This window comes from Crocodylus siamensis, chromosome 12, assembly GCF_052110815.1.
Source record: "Crocodylus siamensis isolate JL-2025a chromosome 12, ASM5211081v1, whole genome shotgun sequence".
Taxonomy (NCBI): Eukaryota; Metazoa; Chordata; order Crocodylia; family Crocodylidae; genus Crocodylus; species Crocodylus siamensis.
Window position 1 is genome coordinate 9,130,146 of NC_143406.1, and position 22,498 is coordinate 9,152,643.

Below are 22,498 nucleotides of genomic sequence, written 5' to 3' on the forward strand. Positions count from 1 at the left end.
ATTATAGCAAGAAAAGTTAATGATATTGTCTGGAACCCTGTAATCAATTTTTTTCTCCAGCAGCTCTATCATTACACTGTATTAGATCTGTGCGCGCCTGTGGAATTTATTAGATCTCAGCGCATGGTAGAAGCTTTGCCAACTGGATCTGGTTCAGATCAGGCTAAAATGGGTTTGGCAGCACTCCTCGACTTCAAAGAACAATCAATAAAGTTACCTTTATGCTGCGTTGTGTCAACTGCCGCAAGATTTACGGGCTTCCTATAGAATCCCTTTCAAACACAGTTGAGATGGCTTCTGAGAGGACTACCAATCATCTTTACATTTAAATCTCCAGTAAACAGAACACTGTGCTGCTCACCGAGAAATATTGGTAATCAATCCCAGGGACTCAGTTGCACAAAATTAATGCAAAGACAAAAAGTTTGCCGAAATCAATGTAATGGGTAAAATTTACAACCAGTTCAGCAAATCCTAGTTAGTGAGCATCACAGATATGGAAAACTCAGTAAAACACTCTAGACTATGCAGAGAAAGAATACTGTCTGGTGGGGAAAGGACATTTGCTACGATGGTGGGAAAAGGTACCTGACCATAGTACACAGCACTGACTAGCCCAGTACATTTGTTCATCTGCCTTCTGAAAATACATGGCAACAAGGAATAAAAGCAACATCTTTCAAATATTCTTTCTGCCCCTCCTTCCCATCTTTAAATTCTCCAGACTTCAGGAGTTAAAAGTCTCCTACACTATTGCAGCTGGGTTTTTAACCTAGCACTTGAAGCTCTCAGCAGGCAACCGGCAACTAAAATGTGCAAGTGCGAGTTTTCACTTGCTCTCAGCTTCTGGCTACCAGTGGCCTTTTTGAGTAAGGTTCAGAACAGTGTAAATAAGATAAAAGATTTAAAGCATTACCCTTCAAAAAAAACTCTCCCTGGTCTCTCTTTCAACCCCCAAATCTTTACTTGGGTCATAAGAAAAATGTGTAGCATTTCATACAGGAGGAATTTTCTTTCTTTCTTTTGGAAGGGATTGCCTTTCTCCCCCTCAAATGCCCTTTTATGGCAAACTTGTGTGCAAACAGAACTACATTTTTCCCCCACAAGTGTTCTTGTGTTAAGATGCACCACAGAGTCTTTCAGTTTAAGATAAATATACACACATCTAAGCTTTTCTTGCAAAAGAATTTGTGGAGTCAGCATCTATAGAAGACACAAGTGTGCATAATAGGAGAGGATAACACAAATCTCAGATGTTGAACCAATTTTGTAAAATCCAGCCATTAAACTGAATCCCAAGACCACAGCCATCCTAAAAATATAACACAAGACCACAACAAGGCGTCAGGGAATCTAAACTACAGCATAACTACAGCCAGATTTTCCACTTCTGCAAGGTAAATGCGTTTGCCACTGCCACGCCAACCCCTTCATTTCCACACGCTGAGCTGAAGACGTGATTCTGAGCCACGTGGAATTACACAATATTACTGTGTGCACAATACTAAGAGTCTCGTTTTCTTAAGCGCTACATGCTCGCAACTCCAGACGAAGTCAAAACTCAGCAGCTGAGTCAGGCCTTTAGAAAGATACGAAGAAAGAAGAAAACACTGAGAAAAAAAAATGAAGATCCCCAGGATCCAGTCTGTTGTTTCTCATTTAGGATGTATGTTAGATCTAAACTGGAAGAAGAATGGCGCAGGACAGAGCTGTGAATCTTCAGGGCTTGGACTCCTTGACCACAACTTTAGTTTAATGCACAGAAAGCCAAGAGGGCACTCTATGAAGCCAGTCTGAATGTTAATCTTTCATATGCCCATGAGCCATGTGTAACCCTAAGGTACTTCAAGTTTTCAAGAAAAGTAAAGAGCATCTAGGGAGGACAGAAATTGTTCTTGGTTCTTCTCTGGCTATAAATGCTCTCACGCACGTTGCTAAGTGAGAAGAGGGTGTTCTCCTGTGACATCTAATATTTCCCAAAGATGAAACACCCTCCACACTACATTTTTTAAAAGGCTCTCAGGAACAGAACAGTCCGAAACGAGTTGTTTGCAGTAGGTGAAAAAGTAAAGACCCCATGAAAGAGGCACAAAGGATTATTGGAAAGGGAACATTATGGCCTGATGCCAAAACCAGTAGATTAAAAAAAAACAAAACAAAACACAACACAAAAAAAACCCTTAAGCTTAAAACCAGTATGTAAAATTTATGTCATGCTTTTTGCTTCTTTCCCTACATGAAAGATAAACACTTCAGTGCCAGCAGCCTGGCATTCACAAGCAGCCCTTCAACACCAAATCAATGCATATTTATCCAAGTACAGAGAGGAAAGAGTGTTATGCATTTCCATTTTTCAAGATTTTAAGACATGTTTGTAATGAACAAACATGCTAGTATGGGGTTTGTGAAATAGTCTAATATACTGTTTCCGTCCTCTATCCCAAACCCACTCTTCCACCTTAGCTTACAGCTTACCTTGATTCTTTCCTGAACACCTGAAACCATGAATGATGCCTGAACATACTGGTAACAGGCAGTGCAATTCCTAGAGGGACAACCTGTGTTACAGAAACACCAAGAGAATATAAAAGCCATCATCACTACTACTTACTTACTGGCACCAATTCCCAAAAATGCAATGGCTCCTACTTAATCTAGTTCGCAGTAGATCAAGGCATTATACTTACTATCATTACACATCAAAACTTAGTTCCAAATGGGACTAGCCTGGGATAGAAATGTTCACTCATGTCTGCTCCCACCAAATGTATATTCAGCCTTTGCGGTAACTGTGCTATGCTATTAGCTAGGAGTAACAGAGGATAGCTAGCTTTACAGTATCATAGCTACAGCAAATATTAATGTACACTTTTACCTCTCACTGCAGCCATATGATAATATTCTAGGTCCATCCTCTGTCATCTTAACTGCAGCATACCGTAAAAGGAAGGTAATGTCCTGAGTTAAGACTAGAACATCCAGCATCAATCAAAGACTGCATAAATTAATTTAAAACAGACTGCAAAAGAAAATACCATGACTACTGAATCGAAGGGTCTGTCTACTATAAGTAGGGATCCCAATCCCCTGCATGGTGCCCCCCCAAATTGGCAGAGGTTTTACATATGCCCCAATTTTCACTTCCCCAGCAATAATCAGCAGCAAACAGCCCAGCTGGTGGGACCCCTCTGCCAATCAGGTGCAGGGAGGGCAACCAGCAAAGTGAAAAACATTAAAGGAGAAGCTGCAGGGGGCACTTCCAGCATGATTTACGGTGATCCCCAACTACAAGTTCACTTTTAAAAATTACTGTACATCCACCACACAGGGACAGAGTCAAATTCTTGTACTTGTACTGACTTTCTGATCCCCTAAAAGTAGCCCCATTGAAAGCAGCCGAGCTATTTCCACGTTAAGCAGCTATTTAACATAAGCAAAGATATTCTATTGGTTGTGTACATTTAGAAGCGAATTAAAAAAAAAAAATGGAGACGGCTAGTACTAGTATTCCCAAGTTACAGATACAAGTTGCATTCTTCAAAGCTTAAACAGCTACTGCTCTAAAAAAGAATGAAATCCTGATGCCACTGAAGTCAGCGCAAGTTTTGCCTTGGATAAGGCCAGGATTTCACATATTGCTCTAAAAATGATACGGTTACCTTTAGACCAGGGCAATTATTTGGGCCAGTGGACCACATAGGGAGTTTTGCGAAGTTGTAGCAGGCTGGGTCAACAACCCTCCCTCAACAGCTCACCAAAACTCCCTATGTGGGATGGAGCCGCAGGCAGGAGGGGAGCTGCAGTGGGTGGGCGGCAGCTTTAGCAGAGGCAGCTTGGCCGAAGCCCTGCCAGCACAGTCTATCCTCGAGGAGGGGCTGCAGCTGCTGCCTACCTTTGGCAGTCCAGATGCAGAGGTGGCAGCAGATAGGCAGAAGTTGCTGCTAGGTGCCAGGAAAAAGCAGAACTTGGCAGTGCGCACAGCCACCCCCCTCCGCCCCCCAACCGCTGCAGCCGCCTGGAAACCGCATCAGGTCCGTCCTGCAGCTCCTCCCCACCGCCACCACCAGCGTCGCCTCTGGGCCTGCCCAAACCGTTCCTCTCTCCCCACTCCCCACCCAAACCATCCCTGCATGCCCCAATCCACTAAGTCCTGGCCCTGTCCACACCTTACACCAGCTCCTGCCACGTGCCGGAAGCAGCACCAGGTGGGCACTGGCATCAGCTGTGGACGCTGCCAGCAGGTTCCAGGCAGCTGCATCAGCGAGAGGGAGGTGGCCTGCCCAGCAGGACGCAGGTGTGTGTTGGAAGCTGGTCTAAGCTACGGACAGGGCTGGGATGTAGGCGCCTGCCCATCAGCAGCTGGAGCCGCCAGCTCCCCACGGGCTGGATCCCATGACTTTGCAGCCACTCACCTGTGGGACGAATATAATCAGTTGGTGGGCCATATTTTGCCCACCCTGGACCATGTTGTACATGATGCTTTATTTCACAGCTCAAAAGGGTTATTTTTATGCATCCGTGAATACTGAAGGTGACAGGCAGCACAGGAATGCCAGAAACAGAAGAGCACAAATATGATCCAAAACGCTGCTCGACAGTCTTACTAGAATTGCCAAATCACTTTGTGAGCGCCTCTGACTCCCATCACCTACAACCTCTAGTCCTGGCTTGAGTTTTAGGTACAAAAGAAGAATAAGCTTGAAATGTTCACTCCACATCTCAAGTGAGAAGCCTTTAAACAGCACGCTGGGAAATCCAATCCCCTGAGGCAGCCCCATCTTGACCTGCTAGGCCATACTATCCTCCCCGAGTTGGGGCAGGACCTTTGGTCCCTGGGTGTTTCTCTCCCCTGTACCCCCACGCCACAGCTGGTTCCTACCATGGGAGCAGCTTCCAGGAAACCAAAACACCAATGTCCCATCCGCTCCCCCCACATGCACACAACTTATTACTACTACCCCATTTTATCCTATCTCTTGAGAAGTAGTTCACGAAGAGACTAAAACAACTCTTTATTCAGTGCTGTTCTCCAAATGAAGCAAAAAATCATAAACAGGATAGCAGTAGAGACATTTTACAAAGAGAACAACAGTAGCAGCTAAAGCTTTATCACTGGAATTTAATGGCCATTGGTGAGATGTAATTGTGCTTCAGGAAATGAAAAGAGCTGTTCCTCTAGTATCTCGTTTAGCAGAACTGATGTGTTAAAATAGGGACTTGTAGTGTAAGTGTAATATAGTAATGTGAGAAAACATACTGTTATGCATGCTATGACAAGGAGAGATGGAAAGAGCATGTAAAGAGGATGACGCTGGTTTCTTTCTTCTAAGCAGTGCAATCTGGAGAGGAGACTAGATGCTGTTCCAAAATAATTTCTAGCACTTGCCATGCAAGCTTATCACTTCCGAAGGTGGTATCAGCAGCTCAGTCCCTACAAATCTATCAAGCTGAGTCTCATCCTATGCGTCTCTTGCTAATTCACTCCAATATTAGCAGAGGTGAAACAGCAGAAAAGTTTTAATTACGCCATCAGTCATTCTGATAAAAAGTTTATTAAAGTGAAAGGGGGAAAAAGTCTGTTAAATTAAGATGTCAACCAATTCAAGATTACATCTGAACTCTTCTTTGGGGTAGTTTTCCCACTCCTCCCCTCCCCTCCATTTTTCTTTCTATTTTTGATGTGGGGGAAGGTTTGGATATTTGACTGAAATTGCTGGGTGTCAGACTGTGTAGTAATGTGAACGATTCAGTGATGAATTGAGAGCTGAGATGAAGGTCAGAGCCTAATTTAAACTCCTGGGTACATTTCATGAGTACATAATGGCCTGCAGATAACTGGCTAACCTAACTGGCTCAGTGCTAAACCGAACGTCTAGCTATGAAATCCACGCTCAGCTGTCTCCAACCTGCTTTGCCATCTTAAAGCAGTCACTTTATCGCTGGTGGTAAAACACAAAGCTCCCTCTTTTTCCCATCCCTTCTTGCAGCAAAAGAAACTGGAGAGAGTCCTATGCCTGGACTGTACAATGAACACTTAGTTGAAAGGGATAGTTACTAAATGAATAACCTAACTGTGCAGCCAAACCCACTTTTATTTTATGATAACCAAGACGATAACATACTTAATTAGCTGGTGACATTTCAAAGCTGTTGATTTTTGATTCCCCGCTTCACTCGGCATTGCTTTACTGAGTGCAAAACAAGATTGTGTTTTCTTGCTAGAATCTGACATGGGGAAAAAGAGATTAAGTATCCTTTCCCCTGTACCTCTTACCCTTTCCTCCACATCAGTCACACCAACCTTGGCAAACGTAATGCAAATCCATTCTGTTAGTCAAACCAACATCAGGTTTCTTTTTTAGAAGATCATTATGCCTGTGACTTTAGTGACACACTCATCAGGGGAATTAAAGAGTCTGTGAATAGGAGGATAAGCATACATAAGCTATATTCTTTCCATACACAGATCACGAGAATTGATATCATTATATACTCTGCGAGTAGGAAGAGGAAGAGGAAGAATAAGACACAACACTATGTGAGATTTAAAAAAAAAAAAAAAAAAAAGGTATCAAAACATATTGCACTCTGCTTCCCACATTGTTTTGCAGACAGCTTTAATATGTTGTACTAGACCACTACTGACAACAGAAGCTTCAGCTTTTATTGCTGTTAATACCCTGAGCAATTACTGTAACTCAGCAGGAACTTCTGCCCAGAATGGCAACTATCACATTGTAATTCAGCATTTCATGAGAGATTCTGTTCAAACATGAAGGCACCTGCTAATGTGCAAAAATTGTACAAATGGGGCTTAACGCATTATTAGAACTGGTAGATAAAAGCCAACATTCACATTTTTTTCCCCTCCACTCAAGTTTTTTTTCATGGTGTAACAGCATTATACTTGTTAGAGATCACAGCAAAAGAAGCAAATGTGAAAGCAACAACAAAAACTTGTTCAGGAAGCAGGCAACTGCCAGGTTTCAGAGATGCCAAGTTGTGAAAATTACCTAAAAAGATGAGTACTGTAAATAATGGAGAACTCCAGGCAAGAAAAAAAAATATCACATGGACATCAATATTGAAGCTATCAGTGTGACAGGGGAAAGGAAAGAACATGTTCTCCTGCTCTACAGCCTTGCAAAATTAACCAGAAGAAGCGGGGGGGTGGGGGGGAGGGTAGGAGGAGTCAGGAAAAGGAAAGGAAACCTTTAATGGAAACAGATGGTGGGTAATCTAAACTAAATGTGTCACCCTGTGCCGGTAATTATTTATTATTTTAACTTTTAATGATACAAACATTTGTAACACATAAGCAACCAAAAAAGATCCTCAGTTAAGGACCTCATTCTCTCTTAAGTTCACTGTACACAGTGCATCTTGGCGGTTGCAAGGAAGGGACAAAATCTAGACACCACCCTTGTAACATCTAGGCAAGGCACTTGGAAGTTTCCATCAGTATTCTCACTGTAATAAAAATGTGTAGCCTACTAATGACTTATATTGGGACTTAACCTTATTTCAAGCACATAATTTATGTATGGAAAATATTCTCTCTCAAGCTTCCAACTGTTCTCCAACATGTGCCCATGAACGCAAGATTCATTTAAGGATGGAAAGCACTGAAACAGGATTCAAGCAAGTTTTTTTTTTTTTTTTTTTTTTTTTAAAGATGGGGTTAAGTCCTCAAGTGACAGTCAGTCAATAACAAAGTAGTTTGACAGGCTCCCAAAAAGCAACACTCAGGCAACACTCAATAGCCTGCACATCTCCATCTTTAGCACCTTAGTTACATGGAACCCAACGGCATATTGCAATATCTAGGCACTATCCAATTCAGGTTTTTAGCCAAAAACAGTAGCTTCCAGTAGGCAATACTAAGTGGGTAGCTATGACGATTAGAATACAGTTTTGGTGAAATGATCTACGACAGGGGTTTTCAACCCGTTTTGGTTGGTGTACCCCTGGCGGCTGGTCAAGAAGCAGGGAGTCCGTGGCAGCCGATCGACGAGGGAGGTGGGGGGCAAAACTGGACGTGCCGGTGGCAGAACAGGGAGTGCCCTCCGCTTCTCCGTGCCGCTACCGCATACCCCCTGGGAGCTTCCCAAGTACCCCCAGGGGTACACATATCCCTGGTTGACAACCCCATGTCTATGATTTCAATTCTGTATGCCACAAGCAACCAGCTGGCTCTGCTTGCACCAGGGCAGCTTATTGCCTCAGGAGTGACAAAGCAGTTGCTAGAAGTTTCATCAAGGAAGAATTAAGAGAAATGAAAGACTATAGGCAGAGGTGGGGGGGGGGCAGGAAATCACAAGAAGTATTGCTTACCAGTTTGAAGTCTTGAATGCTGCAGATGAAGTATGGGGTGTTCGGCCGGCGACTTTCAATGTACACGCAATCTTTAAAAAGAAAGATTTTAAAATAATGGCAATTAAACTTCTGTGCTTTAAAGCAAGAATACAAAACAGGTTCTATGGAAAACAGCTTAGACCGGGAGGGAAAAAAAAACCCATAATGCTCATTAGCATAACATGTAATTTATTTCAAGCTTCATCTAAAAATAGAAGCTAGATGCTTTATTATGATAAGTAAAGAAATAGTTGCATAAAAATTAACTTTGATTTGAATGGACACTTTGTTAGGAAAACAAATGAACTCATATAAGACTGTTTGGAATCTAGCTAGTATAATGACCGGGTCATAACCTATGAACCAGACCAACACAAGGCAGGAAACTAAGCGAATCCCTTGTGGTTCACCCACTATTAAAAACCTAACACAAGCGTATTTTCTTTTCTAATTGTAAAGAAAACCAAGACAACCAATCATAGCTGGAATGCAGTAAACTAAATTAGATTTCCGCAGGGAAGAGCAGACCTTCCTCAAATTATGTTTGACATGACAGTGTCTGAGTAATTATTTGTGTTTGCTTTTAACAACTGGACTTTAAAAGGTTGCTGTAAAATGAGGTCTGCTGTGTTACACACACAATCCTGGCAAGAATCACAGCAAAAGCACTGACTGAGGGGAAAAAAGTACAGCGCTGAATGGAGAAAGAACTGCCTGATTAATGGTAATGACTTTAGAAATGGGAAAATCCACACAGCTTGCTAGAAAGCAGAGATATTGTTCCCAAAGCCAAGCAAATATTTCATGGAAAGTCACTATGCTCTTTTCATTTATACTCCCATGGATAACTACTTGCTCAGATGCTGGAATATGCTATACACATCAGCTGCCCTATCTATCACTCTCCACAAAATTGCATGCACTTCTACAAAAAAAAAAGGGTAGGTCTTATATAAAAAAAACCGCCCAAAAACCTCAGGTGCTGAAAGATAAAAGCAGTGTTTTTTCTATTGCCTTCAAAAGCTAATAACTGTAAAAGAAAAATACAAGAAAAAAAAGCAATCTCTCTTTTTAGTTCATGTGCTTAACCAATAGCTGGGTTGGGGGTAGATTGCCATAAATTGAAATAATACATATTTCAGAGTGATGCAGTGCCATTCTTCCTGAAGGACACGGGGTTTCGTAAATACTACTGGTTTCTAAATAACCAAGTGGTACTGAAGAATTCCTTCTCTTCCCAATGAAACGCAGTGACTTTGGAGGAGGGTGGGACAAAGGTCAACAGCATCCTATAGAAGCATTTCTAAACTGCAGCTGCAGGAAGCGTCTAAGTCAGGGATTGTCAACCTATGGGATTCAGTCCACAGAGCCACTGGATTCAACCGGCAGATGTTTTGCTTTGGAGGACTTTGGCGGCTGCCTCTCCTCCCACTGCTGCAGAGACCAGAAGCAACACTGGTCAGGACCTAGCGCCTGCCCGCCCGCATCTCATCCAGGGGGAGTTACTCCAGCCAGAAAAGCTTGCCTACACATGGTCTAAGTAGCTAGAACATAATCATCTAAGCTGAAAGACGACAGATGCCAGTTTTTAAGAGTCTCTACTACTTTTGGGGTATATTCCAGGACAAAGTGGTGAGGAGCCCAGTTTTATCATCTCGCTCAAACTGTGGTAATAGGGAATTTTCCACTGACTAACCAACCATTTTTCCCATGAATACCCTAAATATTCCCAAAACTTTGGTGTCCAGACCACCACTCAACATTTCCAGGCAGATTACACATGGGCCTAGGTGGAGAACTGCTCCCTCCCCTACATATCAAAAGCCAATTTTTAAAAAAGCACCAGTTGAGAAAGGAAGTGTTACATGAGGTTAACACATTTCCCGTCAGCTCTACCAGGCCCAGACACATGATTCAATCTAGGCAAAACCTGTCTGATGAAAATCAACCTTTTTTGGTTGTGGGTTGGAGGGCAGGGGAAGAGACGCAGGGCAGGAAGGGGACAGTGATAGCAGTGGCTGCTTTCCAGGGCATGCTGGAAATTAACCTCCTTCAATTCGTCAAGCACTAAGGTACAATGAGCAGAAGCTGAACTGCATGCTCAGCTCAGCTACAGAAGGCAAGAAGTAGGCTCCTTAACCTCCCGAGCCCTGAGTACAACAGCAGTATTTCATCTAAAGTGGAAAAGACCCCTGACTCCAAGAGGTTGCAATTCAGGGTTGCATCCAAACCCATGAAGGATTAAACACACAGAGTCACCTTCCCTTATGCACTGCAAGTAACTTCCAAACTGGCAAGTGCCACTCATAGCAGCCCACATCCCTAAAGGACTTGTTTGGTATCAAACAACTCTACCGCTTGGATGGTCAGAGGGCTACCTATAACAACCTCCGGCCACAGTGAGAGCTCAGGTGTCCAGGACCCTGGGCAGTTTCATCTGAGAAGTGTTATTCAGATTAAAAGCAAAATCAAACCCCTTTAAGCCTTCAAGTTATGGACAGATCATTTTCTTCCTTTCTAAGACACTCTTCTTCTTTCCTAAATGCTGTGTTTGAATCTGCATGAAAAATTAAATCCACTCAAGGAAGATGGAAGCCTAGGTTTGCAGAACAAAGAGAAAGGATGGGCTGCATCAACAGCGCAGCAAACAAAACCAACGGTGGCTGGTTAAATCCTTCGAGCGATAGCCCCCCATCGAGGAATAGCCCTGTATCTGGACTGGCGGAGGGGAGCAGCCTTCCTCCGTTTCCTTAAATGCTTATGCCTTGTTACAGAACAAAAAAATCACTTCCTGCTGAGTGTTTATAAAGTAACCATGGCAACTGACTGATCCAAAGCCTGTAAATCCATATGTCAAATTCCTACACCCAACACTATTATTTGTAAAGCAGGCTACTTTATCACAACAGTCTCTATCCATCAGGACTTGGACTGTTAATCATTTTGTGGCAGCATTTGATAAAGTCAGATGAGCTTGGCACAATGGATTTTTTTCTAAAAAAAGAGCTACAAAACCTATTGCTTATTTTATGGAAAGAGTCATAAAAACACAGAGGGATTAGAATCTGGAGCAGTCTGAATTCATAATTTTATCGGCATCAGTCAAGCTTGTCTCCAATTGACAACAGAAATTGAAAGAATGCCCTGTTCTGACCTAGCTTCTTGACTCATTTATAAGATAAAGTGAGAAGAAAATTATAGCTGTGCTTTGAGTCGACACTCCCATTATAAACACCTAATTTTAGGGGTTTTGAACGCTGACATTTTGGACTGGAATCTGACGTGCGAGTCTCAAACCAAAAAGAGGTTCTCTCTAACTATTTCTGTTAGCTAAAAAAATGGCGATGGCCAGTTTCAGATACACAAATGTTAAGTAAAAGGTTTGAGATGCGTTTTTGCCCTCACAAAATAAAATGGAAGCAGCCGTTTGACGAAATGCCTGCAAATCTACTTGGATTTGAACCGGTGCTTTTATCACACCGGATTGTGAGGGATTCCCCAGGTGCTCACAGCGAGGCTTAATGGTGGAGCGTGTCAGTCATGTTTGCTGCCTCTCATAGCCAAGTTTAGTCCTGGCCTCTTCTGGCATTTTCTAAAAGATTTGCTTTTGTTTTAAAATGGCCAAAGAATCTCTTTCAATCCAGCTGCTTCCCCCCCTTCCCTCCCAGTCTCTCACCAGGTGTTCGCCGGTTGTAAATCAAAATGCAAGTCAGCTTATAGATGACTCCAAAAAAACAGAGTAGCCGTATGCCACAAAAGAGGCCAGAGCCCAACTACAAGGACACACCACTGAAGTTGCAGGCAACCAGCAGGATTCAGCCATCGTGAGCTTCAAGCTCTCTTAGCAGTGAGAGGACTGTACTCGGATAATAAAAGGGAAAAGACAGAAGAGGAGAGAACAACCACACCCGTCGCATTAAATCAAACCTGCCTCCTTAACACTGCCCTAAAATTATAGCAGTGGGGTAGACGTGGTTGGGAGGGCAAGTGACACAATCTCTCTCTCCCCCTCTCCTACAGCCTACTCCACAAAGAGGTTAGCAGCCAAATGATTTAAAAATCGGCACGTTCAGCAAATGCTTCATGTCACCGAGGAGGTGGCTGTGGAAAATTAGCCAAGCTACGCATGTTTAAAAGTCTGCCACTGCTCATTTCCAGTAGCCTTTTTTAACAAAACAAATTAGCAGCAAGTTTCAGCATGACCAGCCTACTGTGCTGCAAGCAGATTCATACAGGAGGTGGCAATCTGTTGGGTCAAGAACAAACAAAACTAAAATCCACTTTAAAAAAAAGGGAGAGGGAGAGAGAAGTGTAAATATGTTCTTGTATTATGGACCTCAATCTCTCAAAGGAGCTATGCAGAGTTGTTTCTAGCCACCAGGTATACAACTTGCATTTCCAAAGTTTCCCAAACCGAATGGTGCATTTACTAAACTGACAGGAACAGCTGCGGCAGCAGCGCAAGTTTTAAAAGCCCAAAATATGATTATGTAATGGACCATAAAAGGGCCATGAATGAAAAGTGCAAGACCCATAATCCTAGTAATGAATAACGCACATACATGACACCAAAATTTAAAAGCTTTCTGCAAACTTCATAATCAATTGAGTCACAGCACCCCCCGAGAAGCAAGCATGTAAACTGTCACGCACCACACTGCTTTTCCAGCCGTCATTATAGCCATGTCTACAATGGCGTGTTACATGGATCTTGTTTGTTTGCTCTACATAAAGCAATTTAACAACATCAGACTGAAAAAGCTCACACCTCCCTGATATCCCAGCTTAAAGGTACATTAATTGCTGCACGTACATAGTTTTGCACTTACTCAAATTAACTGCTTGGTATTCTGGACAAATATCTCGTGGTGCGACGTTGTACCATTTAAGTCCATGATTTACTCACAGCGCAACACAGACTAGCTTAATGGACACTACGGCATTCTGGGACTGGGGTCAGACAGCAACCTGCACAATTCCTTTCCTGACATCCGTTAATTTTTCCGACACCATTTTCAAGCTGTTGTCAAGCGCTCCCGAGATCCCTGACTGTTACAGTCGTTCATACAAGGAGAATTATAAGCACGGTGCAGGCACTTGGGTCTGGCTCTGAACCCCTGCAGAGACTTGGTGTCATCATGACACGGAAGGTCGCCAAATCCAACTGCTATTCTTCACAAGCAAACTAGTTTGGTGTTGGTAAATTAAGTCTTGGGATGGTGGTCATGGCAGCTAGCATGTGAGGAAGGCGCTACTTTGCTAGGTCAAACTTGTCAGTAGCTTATTATGGATGAGATTCCCAAACTACATACGAGCTACTCATTTGGAACGTGCCTCTTCTTCGCCCCCCACACCTGCCAGATGCTTCATAAATAAGAAGGGGCTTTTCCCCTTATTTAGGCAGCAAAGTCTTATTGATCATTTTGGAATATTCATCAGCGTTGGAAAGGAATAGTTTGGCAAGGGACCACAATGCCAGGATCATTCCACACTCTAACTATTTGCTCCAACAGATGAGTACGCTTTCTCCCTAGATTACTAAGGATAATCAGGGAGCTGTACTTCTTCCCACCATCCTGGGACATCCACGTTGCACTGTGCTTCCTTGGATTAAAGAGCACGAACAAGTTTATCTTATCCTGAGTAATCAGAGAAGGCCAGTGGAGTGTGCGTCAAGGGCCGACCCTGCGGGGGGTGGGGGGGAGAAGGGGGGTGAATCACTGGCTTCTGCGGGCAGTTGCCACCCCTAACCCTGCACAGGCTGATATGCCCCAGGCCCCGCACACCCCTAGGGATGGCTATCAAGAGCAATGGCGCTCAACCTTTTCAACTAGTGAGCCAGACGCCCTGTCCATTTGCAGGCCAGATCCGGTTGGTGGCCCCAATCCAGCTCCCAGAGTGGGTGTGACAGGGTCCCGTCCAGCCGCACAGGGGGAAGAGGGTATGGCCCAGTCCCATCCCTACCCTACCACATGGGGGTGATTTGGGCAAGGCCCAGCCTCGCAGGGAGAACGGGGCGTGGGCCAGCCCCATCCTGGTCATGCAGGAAGAAGGGGCCTGAACCAGCTCCAATTCTCCATGTAGGGGTTGGGAATTTGGAAGCAGGGGAAGGAAGCAGTATTGCCACTGCTACCCTACTGACAAACTGCCCAACCTGTGGGGGATCCTGTGGGCTGAACACTATGGCTCCACAGGCTGGACTGGCATGCTGACCAAAGGCTAAGCACCCCATGTCTAAAGAATCAATGGGCACGTGACAACAGTTTATGCAAAGGGGGGGATGTTTCTCATTAAGCGCATCAAGTGGTAAATGTCTGCTGCATGTTGAAGTCAGGGAGATATTCTGGCGGAGGGATGGGAGCAGACTTTCTGAGTATTATGTAAAGCTCAGGAAGGCACCCCAACAAAAATGCCTCTAATCACAGAAGCGAGGTCAGGACCGCAGTGCATTCCTACTATGGAAGCTGAGGGCATCCCTAACCAATTAATGTTCAGTAATGAAGGTACCATACTTGTCTAATTTTACTCTGTCATTTATGGGTTGGCTACACCTCAGTGAAATGTTTCAGGTAATGTGCCAAAAAGCAGTTATTAAACTCTTATTAAAAAGCATAGGTAACGCACTGCTTTCCTGCAAGGAGCAAAACCCAAACAACATGGTGCCAACCTCAGACCACAGGAATAGGAGCACAGTCAAATAAGGAGAGTTCTCAAGCTTCTGCAAGGATATGGCTAAAAGTGTTTGCCTTCTCCAACTCCTTTGGAGGGGTGAATGTCATGGGAGAGCCCCATGATTTGGAGGATTAGACACTGGCCTCAAAAGGGTACGTTCCCAGGAGTTTGCAGGATGTTTGGGAAGTTGGGCAGAGTGCTGGATCTCTGTAATAAAAGGTGCTCCATCACAGCTGTTGACTTAGGCTTCGTCTACATCAAGTCCCTTTCCAGGAGATTGTGCTCCGTTTCAGTCCCCTGAGGAAGCTCCAGGAAACCATCTCGTCACAACACTGCCTTCAGGAACCCACCCCTGGGCTCCTTTTGAGACTGAAGGAAAAATGTTTTACAAAGTCTACAGGAAGGTGTTCAGTACTGAACCAGCAGAAAACGATTCCTGCAGATCTACCCTGAAGAGAGACATAACACCACAACAAATTCATTTATACCTGGTGTGCAGTTGTATAAGGACACACATTGCTTACGGATACCACGCCCTGCTGCAGCATTGTCAGGCCGGCTGATGGTAGAGCTCTTTTCTTTATTAGTTTCGGCATGCCTGTCCACATCAGGTTCTTGCATGATGTCCAGATCTGACAGGTCACAGTTTCTGTCTCTCCTGATATTCTTCTTTTGTTTGGATCCCAGGACATATGTGGGGTCAGAATAATTTTCAGTGGGGGTTTATTTGCTTGCCTTGATGTCTGAGGTGCTCTCTTGAGAGGGTAGTTTTCATTCTCTGGTCCTGCAGTAGCACTACTTGCAAAAACATCATCTGTTTTTCCATCACATGGGCAGCTAGTAGAAACACTACCATAGGTCCTGCTCTGGTCCCTTGCCTTCAAGTACTTCAGCCAAAACATTTTTGTGCTTTGATTCTGTGCTGGGACAAGCCATGAGAATGCCTTCTTGCCTTCGTTTGCTCCAAGGGTCTTATCAATGCCAACATGCCTGTGACTTTTTCAGATGCAGCTCTTCAAAGAGGGAAAATGAGCAGGACTTCTGAAGGACCCATACAGAAACGAAGGTGAAAGACGCATGCCTGCCATAAGAGGTACACGAACAATAAAGTGCCCTGCACCACGAAGTAGTAGTTAAAAAGAGAGATGACATCCAGTCAGAATGACACAGAAGCAACGCAAGACATGTTGACACAGCCACAAAGCAATGGACTCTGGGAGTTGGGAGGACCACCAAAAGCAGGATAATTAGGAATGTCATCCACACAAAACTAAGAGAAGAAACTCACAGCAAGCGGGTTTACTCCTGTCCCAAGGAAGACTACTACAGCCCGAGATGCCCAATAATTTGAACAGGATGAGGGTGGGGATGTGGCTATATATGTATGCACATCAGGGATATTAAGAAGACTGAACTAGTTGTTTCACATGTAACATCCCTAGGTAGACGCAACTTAAGAGTATGAAAATGTCAACAAAACACAAGTTTAGTATGGAGTCACTCACTGTGTGATGTCACCTGGTTACGTGCACCCATTTTTCACTGATCTCAAATCCCTGTAAAATTTTACACAATGAAATGCAGCAAGGATGAAGGGTCCCATTTCATTTGGAATTGCCAGTTTTGACATTTTCTCACGTTCAGTTTTGTGGCCACTTGGCACCATCTGCAAATGACGACCCATTCTTCAGGAGGAAGAGACAGTCAGAAAGCAGCTCTAAAAAAAACAAACCAAACAGGAGTGCCCTCACGCTGTCAAAATGTAGGTGCTTCTGAACCACTTTGCTGATCAACAGGTTTATATAAATTGAGCAATAGGTATTCTCTGCCCAGGAAATCATAGACTAAAGCCATCTGTCATGCTGCAGCACACAATGAACCTGTATGCAATCTTCTTAACAGCCAACTCAAAGAACACTGTGGCCACTTGCTTCAACAGCCACTAATCTAGCTAAGGATTCCCAGTAAGCCCCACATTTCAGACACTTCCTTGTTCTTGCAAGATACTTTTGGGAGTAGGGGGGAGATCTTTTCTTTTTCCCCCTGCCCCCACTATCTAAAGTGTGATGACCTTCTGTTCAGGAAATATTTAACACAGTCCTAAAGTCATTACAAAACTAACTGCTCTCCAAAAATGGATTTGCCAAGTGAAATGTTCCTTGCTATCAAGCAGTTCAATGCTCTGTCCACACCTAGTTGCTGTATGATGCACAACCCACAAGACAACTGAACATCCAAGGAAACCCTACGTGATACCTCATTACATGGACATTTGTATAAAAAAGACCAAAATAGCAAATCAGCCATTTCAGTTTGCGTCTACACCTCTAGGTTGAGTGAATCACCCGTCCGTCTGTCCTTCCAGAATCGAGCCTGACAAGCAACGGACTAACTCAGCCACAGCTACTGATATCTTGCAGCTGTAGGACACTGCAGCAGCACAGAAGCTTCAACACGCCAAGTCTCCTGCAAAGCGTAATGCAAAGGATAGCACAATAAATGCCCATGAACAACACTGTCTTGACTTCACACCTGCTCCTTACTCCTTGTTATGCTTTGACTACTGTAACCTCTTTCTTCAAGCCCCAGCTGTCTTCAGCCCTGCCTTGCAGAATGCCTCTGCCTACATCACGCAAAGTGCCCCGAGAGGCATCCACAGCAGCACAGACTGCAGCATCTCCTTGACACACTATTCTTATCCGGGACCACTTCAGAACGACTATCCTTACATTTAAAGACTTTCACAGCCTTTACAGTACTTAGTTCCCAGGCCTCCACTACTCCATCCTTGCTTCTCTTCCATCCCTCGCACAAAACTACATTGATGGTAGAGACACGGGGCACTAGGCCTTTGGCCTGCAGGCACAGATTGTAGTCTTCTCAGCCGGGGCGACGAGAGCTGCTGGGGGCAGACACTCCTCAGGCCTATGTCTTGTTACCCAGCATGCTTCCAAGGCAGTGCCTTGGCTGAGTTGACCGGAGGAAAAAAAGAGACTTCGTTACCTTCATCGCTGCAACGTAAGAAAGCCATAAAGCACAGCTGATGGGATTCACTACTTGTCTTCTGCCACCAGTGCATTTGGCTTCTTCCTTCTTTCACGCAAACCATTACAGATTGAATTACCAGCTGTCAAATCTCCCCCCTCCAATTTGGAGCCAGGAAACATTTCCATGACACATGCTACCGATACATTATGCTTTTAAATATATGGGTGATCATCCCAGGTGTCTCCATGCCAAAAGGTTACCAGAATGCTCACGTGCCCCTTTGCAAATCAAAGCTGGAACATATGGGCTTAAGGAAACCTTTTGTAAAGGAAAGAACAAAACCCCTCGCCTTTCCCAGTACATGAAGCTCCTTCCTCCCTCTCTAGTAAACGCATGTAGTAAACACCACCACAATTAGGAGCCTTTCAGGTCTTAGCTAATATGAGTCAACACTTGCATCATCCAAGCCTAAAAAAGCCTTAAGCTTTCTGTCCTGCATTTTCTTCCACAGAAAAGCTATTCCTTGAAAGCTACCAACAAGGAATGTCTACAGGCTCCCCCCCTCCCCGTCATTTCAAGTCACAAGCTTACATTTCAAAGTCTAGCTGTAAGCAACTTGAGCTCCAATATATATACACACGTTTCCCTGCACTGACATCCCCGTTTCCTCTTAGGATCCCTAGCGCTCTCATTTTTGCCTTCCATCAAATATTTAACTTCACGAATCTAACATTCTGAAAAGATTAGGCTTGATTTCTAATCCTGCCCTCACCCTTCTCAGCAACTTTAATAAAAAAGAAAAATGAGGACAATGGCTAGCCCAGCAGCTCACATGCCACCGTCTTAAAAATCTCTTGTCAAGTAAATGGATGGAACATCAAACTCCCGTACCCCAGCAGAACATGTGCCGCCACTTGAGAGCCCTGGGGCCATCCAGCTGATGTGCTGTAACAACCACTGCTTATTACGCTAATCGTAGGGATCTCACTGTAACTTTATGCTTCCCCTGCCTGCATGTTACAACCACCTGTTGCATCTCATCTTGCGTATCTGGACTGTGAACTCTTTGGGGTGAGGGACCATCTTCTGTGGGCATGCATAGGTGCCCACACAAGTTCATGTGCATACATGAATGCACACACATACAGGGGCCTGCATGCACTGCTTGGCCAAAAGTGGCATAGCTAGGTAACACTGCAGTAGAAATAAAGTTCACATTATGTGCTGGTCTGAGCAATCCTAAAAGGACAGAGTCTTCAGAGAAGCCCTGGAAATCAAAGCTACCATTTCACCATTAGAGCAGACTTGCATATTATTTAAAACAGGCAAGTAAACAGAGTGGTTTTTATTAATAGGGACTTCACTTCTGGGGTAAGGACTATATTCACACACACAATGAATGCACCCAGCACAATAAAATAATTATGAGGAAGAGGACACAAACATCTGCTGGAGGCAAGTTCACAATCAAGTGACACTGCCTTCAAAATGCGCTGCCTTTTCCCTCTTCTTAAAATCAGTTTTATTGTGTAGCAAGAAGGAAAAACACATTCTATATACCAGAAAATACAGACTGAGCAGAGGCTAGTATTACAATACAGTACCTTTCAAGTGATCCAAAAAAATTTAGTCTCTCCATGCTCAGTGAATCTTGCCCTCTCTCCAAATAAGGCTGACTTATCAATCTGCTGAAAATGGAAACACCAACAGACCTTTAACTACAGCCGCTACAAACAGTATGCTGCTTTAATAACCAAGGTTTAAGAAACACATACAAAGAGAGGAATGCGCTGGGAATATTATATGCATGGCTTTCAAGGGAAAAAATATCACCAATGACAGGTAGGGAGGTATAAAAGTTACCTCTTTTCCCCATATGGCTGACAACAAACAAATTGCTAGTCTGATCTTTTAGTGTCACTTCCTGCTGAGCAGATTTCAAGCAACACTGTTGGCTCCTTGTCAGAAAACAATGTGCTTGAGCCCTGTTCTTCAATAAATGGTTCAACCAATTTGCAGTGTTCACTTGAAACACACAGGAGTATTCATGACGCCTAGGCTGTACTTCTTATTTGGCAAATGATTTTATTATAAACTGGTATCATAGTGAATCCATTTTCTTTAAAGGTTTCTGCTGCTGTTTAATGGACTGTCAGTATAATTTAGATTTCATCTATTGAAACTCATTCAAGCCTGGCTCCTGATTGTACAATAAATTGAACATATTTCTATTCAACAAAATTAATGACAGTTAATTGTAGTCTGCAGCTCCCAATTTTATAAAAGCAACTGTTCTGCAGTTCAAGCATCAAGCTACATGATTTCCCACACCAATTATTTTTTTCTACACTTGCTATGCATGCCCACAATATTTCATAGGACTCCCCCTGCAAGGCTAACACAAAATTTAAAGTAGTATTTGGTTTACAGCTCTGACGCACACCTCTGATTTTCCTACAAAAAGCAACTCAGCTGCTGCAAAAAGACAGACAAAAATCAATAGATGTTCAACATGCTCAGTCACTAAATGCACAGCAAAAGGTTATTTAGGTTTGATTTTGTGTTTAAATAAAAAGTGAAGTCAGGGATAGTAGGGCTAAATGTGTATAATTACCTTGAAACCTCGTTTAACTTTCAAACAATGTAAGAGCTGGCCTGACTCAACATCTCTTCCTTCAGATAAAACTTACGGTATGTGTGGCCTTAAAAAAACCCCAAAAAACAGTTCTTTCTGATTTACATAGATAGCAAAGACTCTGTAAGCATTTCATAAGAGACAGCAGGCATTTGCTCCAAAACTGTCAGCCAAAACTCCCTTCCCAGTGTTGTAAAATATGCTACTTTCCAAACATCTACCTGGCTATGATTCGCCCGCACCAAAAGGAGCCGACTTTGAATGATTCTTTATGGCCACGGCTTATAAAGTGCTTTAGGATCTTTTCTGGATGAAAAGTGCTCTGACAATAAAATGTGCAACGGTGCAACTTCAGGAGAGTGTTCTAGCAGAGTCTCTAGCTTTCTCCAAGTGTGAAAATACAAATAGGTTTCCATGGAGGAAACATGGGATACGCAGGACTTATCCAAGATATCAAGCATATTGCTATAGAAATAAACATTGGAGAGATGGGAATCCAGGAAGGGCAGTCATTCCTAAAGGGAGCAATCCTACAGGCACAAAAGGAGACAATCCTGTTGCGCAGGAAAGGGGGCAATGGGGCCAAGAAACCCTCCTGGCTGAACAGGGAAATCCAGGAAAGCCTAGGGGCAAAAAAAGAGAGGCACACGGGCTGTGGAAGCGGGGAGTAGCTACCAAGGTGGAGTACACCTACTTGGCCCGCACTTGCAGGGAGGCAGTCAGAAAGACCAAAGCAGAAATGGAACTTAGGCTGGCAACAAAAATTGAAGACAACAAAAAGTCCTTCTGCAGATATATAGGGAGTTAAAAGAAGGCACGGGGTAGCATAGGACCCCTACAGGATGAACTAGGACAATTAGTGACAGATGGGTGGGGGGGACAAGGAGTTTTTTGCCTCTGTATTCCTGAACACAGATCAGGACATATCTCCCAGTTGGCCCACAGACAGGCAAAAAAGGGAAACTAGCCTACCAACTGTTAGCACTGACTTAGTGAGAGACACTCGGAGGGGCTGGATGCATTTAAGTCAGCAGGCCCAGACAAATTTCATCCAAGGGTGCTGAAGGAATTGGCCAGTGTCATAGCAGAGCCACTGGCACAGCTGTTTGAGCACACATGGTGCTCAGGTCAGGTCCCAGAGGACTGGAAAAGGGCCAACGTGGTCCCTATTTTCAAGAAGGGGAGGTAGGAGGATCTGGATAACTATACACCGGTTAGTCTCATCTCTACCCTCAGGAAAACCTTTGAAAAAATTAAGGATCACATTTGTGGGAGTCTAGCAGGGAAAGCAATGCTGAAGGGCAACCAGCACAGATTCATAACAGGTAGATCCTGCCCAACTAACCTTGTTTCTTTTTATGACCAGGTCACAAAATGCTTAGATGCAGGAACTGAGGTAGATGTCATCTACTTGGATTTTAAAGAAGGCCTTCAATACGGTATCTCATCCTCGTCTCACAGATAAACTGAGTGGCTGTGACGTAGATGATTACACGGTTAGGTGGGTCGCAAATTGACTCGGGGGTCACACCCAGAGAGTGATGGTGGATGGGTCGGTATCAACCTGGAAAGACGTGAGCAGTGGAGTCCCACAAGACTTGGTCCTTGGACTTGTGCTGTTCAATGACTTCATCAGTGACTTGGATGAGGGAGTGTAAAGCACTCAGTCCAAATTCGCAAATGATACCAAATGATGGGGTAAAGTTAACACACTAGAGAGTAGGGAACGAATCCAGGCGGATCTGGACAGGCTGGAGAAGTGGGCAGTACAGAATAGGATGCAGTTCAAGGACAAGTGCAAGGTGCTGCACTTGGGGAGAAGGAATCACCAGCACGTTTACAGGCTGG

General features: G+C 43.9%; 1 protein-coding gene across 6 annotated transcripts in view; it reads right to left on the minus strand.

Moving 5' to 3' along the window:
* Positions 1-22,498, minus strand: part of RERE (arginine-glutamic acid dipeptide repeats) — a 381,891-nt gene that overhangs the window by 212,406 nt on the left and 146,987 nt on the right. For all 6 annotated transcript variants that reach the window (XM_090023240.1, XM_090023239.1, XM_090023236.1 and 3 more), the window contains one exon: positions 8,335-8,405. In XM_090023240.1, coding sequence (XP_089879366.1) covers positions 8,335-8,405 — 71 coding nt within the window. The remainder of the gene's footprint in view (positions 1-8,334; positions 8,406-22,498) is intronic.